The sequence below is a fragment of the Urtica dioica genome, chromosome 2 (assembly GCF_054948205.1).
Source record: "Urtica dioica subsp. dioica isolate 48M chromosome 2, U.dioica_male_clone48M_v1_H2, whole genome shotgun sequence".
In the NCBI taxonomy this organism is placed as follows: Eukaryota; Viridiplantae; Streptophyta; class Magnoliopsida; order Rosales; family Urticaceae; genus Urtica; species Urtica dioica.
Genome location: NC_142757.1, coordinates 53364906 through 53373962, shown reverse-complemented (window position 1 = coordinate 53373962; position 9057 = coordinate 53364906). Strand labels below are relative to the sequence as shown.

Genomic DNA, 9057 nt, shown 5'->3' with positions numbered 1-9057 from the left:
GAATTTCCATGCTATTACCTCTTTTATTATTTTATTCATAATTTTTTTTTATAGTACTCATTATTTAATTATCTCAGAAAAGGTTTTATTTTATCTTTCAAATTGATAATATGATTATAGAATTTAATACAATGACACTAGTGTGTTCCTTTAAATCATTATATTATTTTCACTAAGCGTACATTTTGTGTGGAGGAAATTTCTCGCATGACTATGAATGGTCAAAGTTCAATTTTGTTTAATAACCAATTATTCTGCATGTTGCGTACACACTTACGTAAACGTAAGATATATATTCTCACTTATCAACAGTCAATTAAAATTATTTTATAAATATAAGACGTTATAAGGATATGTACAAATTCCAAAATATGTACAAATCGACGAAATAAACACTACTATCTAAAATTCACTCCAAAGATTGTTTATCTTTACACACTACCATTTTATTGTATTCACAATTGAAACCGTATTTCCTCTACAATTTTTTAAACTAGTATTTTTCTTTTCCTATATATATATTATATATATATATATATATATATATATATCTTATTTGCATATATTTTATTTTTATCTTGTACTTCTTTTTAACACAAATAATATACTAATCCGTTAGGATTCTATTTTAATGTTTATTAATCCGCTCAATCTCCTTCTCCAATTCTTCCATTCCTCCAACAACTTTCAATTCCTAGCAAAAAAATAAATAAATAGGGATTTAGGGAGAGATAACATTTCCCAATAATAAAAAAAAAAAATTAGAAGCTTTATAGATTCTCACCTCTGGCCCCAAGAACAACCCATATGGCACTCCATCAAATATCTCCGAGTGGTGTAGCTTTAAGTACATTAAAATTTAAGATTTGGCATGAGAGATACATGAACACTTGTAATATATAAGACATGTTCAAATAACATAGTACTTAGTGACGGATAAATACCGTTAGTTATCATATTTTTCAATAATTAATTTGGGATAATTAATTTACTTACTCGGTGGGCCGCAGCAATTTTTTTCAAATACGGGGCATTCGCAATTGGACCGACCGGAAAACGACGGTGGACAAGGCCGTCGTGGACAAACATGTAGGCCATCCCAAATATTGTTATTCCTAGTCCCTTTGTGGAAAAAATAAAATAAAACAAAACAAAATATAATAACTTACTAAAAAGTGCTTCCCAAAAACAATTAACGATTCTTTTAAAATAATAAATATATAATCAATTCGAACAATTACAATATATATATAGTTACAATGATATGCCCATATTCAAATTCAATTTATGTAATAAGCAGTGGCGGATCCAGACTCGGAAGGCGGGGGGGGCGGCGGGGGGGCCAAAACTGAATTTTGGCCGGAAAAAAAAAATAATAATAATAATTTTTAGCCTGATTTTTTTGGGGGGGGGGGGGGGGGGGGGCAGGCCTCTTGGGCCTTCAACGTGGGTCCGCCCCTGGTAATAAGGTAACTATACACATATATATATATATATATATATATATATCATATCAAAATTTAAATTGGGAGCCGGATACGATTTATTTATTTAAGAATATTTAATGAAATTAATTTGTAATTTATACATTTAAGCATGCATTGGTAAAAAAAAATGTTTAGAAATGCAGAAATATGTAATTTATACTATTTCACTAAAAAAATCTAAACAATAAAATAAAAGTTGAAATTATCACAAGACATTAAAAGGAAATATTCACGTAATAATGAAATAAAAAGTACTCACAGCACCAAAACAAAGTCCAGGAAAAATTCCATTGTTGAAGGAGCCATAACAAAGAAGAGCTATGGCGGGCGCAGCGTTGACTATGGCAAACACGTCGTTGACCTCAAACGGACCTTCCCTCGATCGGTGATGAGACTGATTAATATATTGCAAAATCATTAGCCAACCAATAATAATATTAGGCAAATATTGAAATTCAGAAGCCGAGATGAAAAATCACATATTTATGCTCACAATTATTGATTTAATTACCTTGTGCATCTTCCACAAAGAATCATGCCATAGCGCTCTATGTGCCCACCTTGCCCAAAATTCCATTCCCACCTTAAATTTTTAATAACTTTGTTAACACAAGAATTAAGTTCTTGAAATATATATTGTTATTTGCAACAACAAAAAAAAAAAATACTAATGTGAAACAATTGTTTAAAATTGAGACTAAAGTGGACTTACCGCAGAGCCAACAGCAAGAGAAAACGTACCAAGCATTTCAACCACTGGAAATTCACCACCCTACTCATTAATAAAAGAACACAAATCTCATGTTAATTAATTAAGAAAAAATAACTATTCGAATCTAACTGATTAAGATAGTTCTTTTTTTCGTTTTTTACAAAAATAGCCCTGACTTACATTTTATTTACAAAATAGCCAAAGTTTCATATGACATTTCAATGAAAATTATTCACCCAAATGTATATAAATATATATATAACGGTTACATATGAAACTTTAAATAGCAATATTTACGCATATATAATAAATATCCACAACTTTTATAAAAATAATTTACATTCGGTACTATTTTTTTAATCCTATTTTGAATTTAAGACAAACTAATTTATTAGTTTTCTTAGATCATCATTTCTTGGTTTTTTTTTTTAATTAGACAATTTATATAGTTTTTTTTTTAAAAAAATTGACTATTAAGTAACGATAGAAAATTAAATAATAAGGTTGACTTTGACCTGAATTTGGCAATAGAATCTGTAATAAACGGCCAATATGGAAGCTGAAGATACTCCGACGCTGGACATAAGCGCAGCGACGAGGTAAGTGTGTCTCTCGTTTCTCTTCCTTTCAAGTCTCTCTTCTGTCCCTGGAATCGTCACAGTTTGACCATCCTTTGACTTTGACTCACAGCGATGATCGGTACTACTCTCTGCAACGACTATATCTTTATCGTCTCTCTTCTTCTCCACAGTTATCACCGTCAATCCTCTTCTTTGCTTTCTCAGCCAAGCAGTGTTGTTGGGTTTGGTTTTTGGCGGGAAAAGATCAGAAGAGGGCTTCGATTTGGAGCTTGGTTTTACAAAACAGCACGTTAGAGATTTCGAGGGTATCCAATTCCAAACTCTCGAGCCCATGTGTGAGCTTCTTGATATTCACTATTCAGCTGAGAAGGAGCTAAGAATAAAAGTTTGGAGTCCTGAAACAGAGAGCTCTATGTGATTGAAGAAATGTGGATTTTTTTTTATATGGATTATTGGTTTAAAATTACGAGAAGAGCCTTGTGTATTTGGAACCGCCATAGGGTCTAACTCGGAATAAAATAATAACAAATTGTCTTTCCTTGTTGTTTTGTGTTACTGTCCAGTATGAAATTTGAATATCGTTGGCTAAATAACTTGAGATTAATTATAGAGTTTATATGGCTTATGGCCGCGCATTGCAGCGGATCAAATGAAAAAAAATTAATTGTATTCTTATATGTTTAAAAATTTATAATTAAATTTAATATATTTGTTATGTATTAGTTAATATATACATACACCAAATATTTATATGTATATATGTAGATATATACATATTTTCACATATATAATATATATTATATACTATTGTACTATCTCTTCTCTATTATATTCAATTATTAAATATTTGAATTCTAACTGATAATTAATTTCGTTCTTGTTGATAGCTCATTAAATTTAGTAATTTTCGTATTGTTAACTGTTGCTTTAGTTTTTAAAACAGTTACACAAACTCATAATTTTCACTTATTTTTCCGAAGCAATGACAATATTAATATATGTGGAATAAGCTTCGGTTATTGGAATTTTTTGTATTCTTACTTCTTTAGTTCTGTGAAAAACAATAAATAAGCTTCGGTTATAGAATTTTTTTGTAATCTTACTTCTTTAGTTTTGTGAAAACTATAAATATTTTCTTTATCTTATTTTTATTTATAATAATAACCATATATTCGTCCATTTATCTAATAAAAAAAAATAACCCTTCGTTAAAAAGCATTTATAATGATCAATATTGTCAATTCAGCAAATACTATGCCAGTTTTTTTTTTAAATATGTGTGCCTTGCTTGACTTTCTTATTTGATTTATGCAAACTTCAAACTATGTGCTTGGCCGAATAACTTATTTGTTATTAGATGATTAATGACAATTTCATCTATAAATTAAACAATTATATTTACTGATTTTGAAATTTAATTGGATTTTTTAATCACAAAATTAGCAAAATAGTCAACTTAAACGTTGAGAATTGCTAAATAGCCAACGTTTTGTAAATATTAAATAAATAGCCACTAGAATGACGTGGAACTATCAGATTTTTTACACTTTTCATCTTGTATCCTTTCCTTTTTTGAATACGAAATTTTTTAAAATTTGAATTTTTTCAATTCTTCCGAAATTCAAAGTGAACAAAATCACAATGTTTAATACGGATCCTTTTTTTTTTAGCAACCGATTAAATACGTGGGTTAGTTGTTTCCTTATTTCGTTTCCATATATATATCTGACGTTATTAATTTCAATTTTCTTTAATTCGATTCCTTATTAGCTGTATTTCCTTAATAGTTGTATTTCAAGCGCTCATTTTTTTCATTCAAACTTATGGAAATTGCACCGATTCACAAAATAGCTGGTTTTTCTTTGATGGAATCAGGTGTGGTTCTTTATTTTTTGAATATTTCTACCGTAGTCGCACAAGTTTACGTTAAATTACCTTTTTATTTACATATATTTACTGTCGCTGTTATTTACATTGATTTACAACAACAAAAAATTGTAAATATTTATTGTACTGAGTGCTCTAGTTTTTATTTACTTATATTTACTGTTATGATTCACTTAGGCATGTTATCTACAATATGTTCTTATTCTAAGCATGTTATCAAGTATGTCAATAACTTATGTTATTCTTGCATTTGACGTAATCAAGTAATAAGATTAGCAAGTAAATACGAGGGTTGTACCGCCTCGATCCAAGGAGGTAACTAGAGGATCTTCTCGAGCCGAATCAATGGCTCACCTAGAGAATTTTCTCACAAGTTTATAAGACATATGTGTCGTTCTATAGGAGGTTGCAGCCCTATAGTTCGTTACCAAAATGTACACTGAAATTGGTACGATTACTCTTGGGGATCCCGAATTAAAATATGTCAGACTTTACTATTTGATATCATGTGTCACCATTTAGCAAGTGAAATACTAATAACTGGTTATGCATATTCAGTGTTGTAGGTAAACAACCTATGAGCAAGTGAGGAGGGTGGATCAACGGCGACGATGGCGAGAGAGTTGGGTTATGGTTGCTGTTTTCGAAAATAAAAGACTTCTGCTTTGCTTTCAGTTTTTCAATAATCCAAACTCAATGTTTTATTTTTCATGGTTTAAGTTATGCTTTTCAATTCTGTTAAAGGTTACGACTTTATTTATGGTATTTATTTACAATGGTATTTTTGGTTTTATATTTTGATTATGCAACTTTGATTTTTGGTTGTTTTCGTTCATCAAGTTTTTAAATGAAAATTTTGTTTTTTTAGGTCACGAGTTTTCAAACTTTATATTTTAAGTTATGTTTTTTTTTTAAAAAATTACCTCAAATTTTCTAAAGTTATAAAAAGTAAGATAAGTAAGACGGTCCGAAAAGTCGGGTCGTCACAGGCGATGCAAGGGAGACAACAAAGACGGGGTAAAGGCACAACAAAGACGAGGAAGAAGAAGAAGAAGGAATAAGAAAGAGTAAAATTATAGTTTATAAACTTTCAAGCTTGTTTTTATTGATGTCTCACCATGGCGAGGATTTGAACAATATTTTTTAATTAAAATATTTGAGACGACAACTATTTTCATCATGCAATCTCTTTGCTTCTTAAATTCCATGATGGAAAGTATTTCTGTCGTGGAATCCTTACTTTCTGCAACTTGATATCGTTGACAAACATTTTATTTAATATTTAACAACGAAACTCATTTTTCTTCGCCAAAACTCCAAAAAAATGTAGTGGAAAGTCATGCTTCAACGACATAAGTCTTTTTTTATCCCGAAACAAAAAAAAATGTGTACTTTCCACATGATAAAAAAATAAACTTTCATTGCGGAATACAAGGAGAAGGCTTTCCAACAAAAAAAAAAAAACTTATACCATTCTATCCTGTTAGCAACTAATTTGTAGTAGTGATAAGTTTTTCTAAACTCTATTTTATTTTTATGAATATAATATTCTCTATATCGTCGTCAACGAGCCTGAAAAGAAATTGAAAATTTTTTATAACTAATTTAGAAAATGCTTCACTTTTCATATTCCACTCATATTATTGAAAACGATTATTTATAAAAATTAGAAGTTTTAGCGACTAATGTTGAAAAAAAGGTACGAAAAACAGTTACTTTCGACTATTCCCTCAAAGAAATTTATCTTTTTTAGAAGAAGATAATTATTGTTATAAGAAATTGTTTTTTAAATGCAATTACTTGGTAAATTCCACGTTCTCTTAGAATGGTACTGAATGGCCATTGGCTACTGCTTCTCATCATTGCCCTAACCCAATATATGGGCCCAATTTCTGAGTTGGAAAAAAACTTCTGACCCAATGATGATTAATTACTTATGGGCTTTCACTAGAGCGTCAGGCCCAAAACATTACAAAGCTATAATCATGTTGTCCCAAAACATTCCATAAAGTTTGCTAATTAAATGTAGTTATACACTGACTGTCCACAATGGGGGGTTTTTTTTTTATAAAGAAAACCACAATGATTTTCTCATATTGATAAATGAATGATAATTGCAACAAAAGAGAAGTGATGAGACTTACATCATCTAAACTTAACCGTGTGAGTATGTAGTGGACTATTGATTTTCACATATTGCAACAAAAGAGAAAGTGATGCGACTTACCTCTAGTAGAAATAGTCGAAAGTAACCGTTTCTCGTAACTTTTTTTAATATTAGCCGTTGAATTTTTAATTTTATAAATAACCGTTTTAAATAACAGTTAACCAGATTTCAATAATTGTTGATCAGATTTCAATAACAGTTTCAATAATTGTTAATTATATTTCAATAACTATTGACTAAATTTCAATAATTTTTAACCAGATTTCAATAAAAGTTAATCAGATTTCAAAAGTTGTTGACCATATTTCAATAATTGGTGATCAAATTTCAATAATTGTTGACTAAATTTTTGAAATATGAGGATATTTTTGTCCGAAATAAAGAGGAACGATTATTAATTAAATGTTTTGTAAATATGAGTGAAATGTGAAAATTGACGTATGTTTTAGATTAGTTTTGAAATTTTTTTCAAGTATATACGATGGCCAACAAGTCTAGTAAATGCTAAATATTGTTTCTCTTCCCACTTTCAGATGTTCGATAGTGGCAGAACCAAGAATCACATTCAAAGGGCACAAATTTTAAGAGGAGGGGAGGGGGCAAATTAAAATAAAAAAAATATAATTTTAGGCATAAAAATATAAAATTGATAAAATTTTAGGCATAAAAATATAATATTGATAAAATTTTAGGGTAAGAGTCATAAATTTTCCGTGATTCTTAATATGCTCCGTCGGACTAAGACTAGCATCCTTTTTTTGAACAATATATTGGTGCTTTTTTATTTTTTTTATTTATTTTAAGTTTCAGTTCTTTTGTGTCTTCTTTATCTTTGTGATCAACTTTAGCATTGTCACCTCGGACATTCTTCTTATAATTTCAACATTGTTAGGAAAGGTCGTCATTCACTTCACTTAGTATCATATATCTCTAAAAATCTATGTGGCTTTTGAAATATTGATAAACAAAACCAAATTGCATTTCTATATTTCATCCAAGGCACCTCTTGACTATGTATTTCAATCAATGGCTTTGAGTACTATGTAATTTCTGTTGATCATTATACAAATAATTATTTTTATACAAATAATTTGTAATCATACTCTTTCAAACTCCGATGCACAAACTAAATGAAAATACTTAAGTCAAATTTTGTTTTTTTTTTCCAACATCTATATATCAAAACTATCTTTACAACCAATAAACCATGCACTCATTACTTGCCTTGAATTATGTCTCACGATTCTATTACACACCCAAAGATTTGGGCGTCGCCATATTCTGCGTCGCTCAAGCGACGTCCAAATTTTAGGCGTTACTTTTTGAACAAACTCACATAAGATTATTTTCTTAGGATATTCTTTTACTCATATCTAGCGCATTTCTAGGTACATACTCGAACCCCAAAAATTTCAACTAAATCCTACCGAATCTAACAATGCTGAACCCGATTGTATACTAGATCTAAATTTCTCTAAAGTTTAGACTTAGATCTAAAGTTCAGCGACCCGATAAGGAAAAAAAAAAAAGGGCAAATTCTGTAAAATTCAGAGATTACAAATACAAATAAGCCAATTAATTATGTGCGTGGGAAAAACACTTTTGTTGCGGTGAAAATGAACTTGCATGCATGTTCGAAAAAGGAGATCAGAGCTGGTGTCCAAATGATAGTCTCAATTTGTAGTGCTAAGAAAAAGAAGTAGTTAAGCATTGTACATATGTTGGGTCCACATATATGATATTTTACACCATGATGATAATCTAAACTACTGAAAAAGGATTCACAAGATCGAGACGGGCATTTTGATATCATATATTCACACCCTTTATTGCTTTTTCTTAATCAACCAACTTTCCGAGAGTTACATGAAATTTTTTGGCGAGTTATTGTAAAATATGAACTAGTCACCACGCGTTCACATTAAAATTCGTCTCTTCATTTTCATGCAAAGTATCGTTAATTAGTTCTTCTGTGGTAGGACGAATCTCTTAAATGTTTATTCATAACAAGTTATATTTGAATAATATTTTATAGATTTTTTCTACTATAAGAAACAATATTTATGAGCATAAACATAGGACATATATGATCGTGTATTGGTGGAAAAAAGAAAAAAAAAAAAAAAACTCCTGATTTTTTCTTTTGCAATATAACTAATTATTTCATTAATTTTTTCTGTAAAAAATAAAAAATGCATGTAATATCTTACAGAGAATTTGAAA

The 9057-nt window shown here is 29.6% G+C and overlaps 1 protein-coding gene across 1 annotated transcript; it reads right to left on the bottom strand.

Moving 5' to 3' along the window:
• Positions 1-628: 628 nt before the first annotated feature.
• LOC149405642 (beta-carotene hydroxylase 2, chloroplastic-like) lies at positions 629-3185 on the bottom strand. The gene is made up of 7 exons (XM_089607855.1): positions 2715-3185; positions 2200-2259; positions 1999-2070; positions 1747-1881; positions 997-1122; positions 785-841; positions 629-694 (listed from the first exon to the last, which is right to left on the bottom strand). The coding sequence occupies exons 1-7, from the start codon at positions 3111-3113 to the stop codon at positions 629-631; spliced, it is 915 nt and encodes a 304-aa protein (XP_089463981.1). The 5' UTR covers positions 3114-3185.
• Between the last annotated feature and the right edge of the window lie 5872 nt (positions 3186-9057).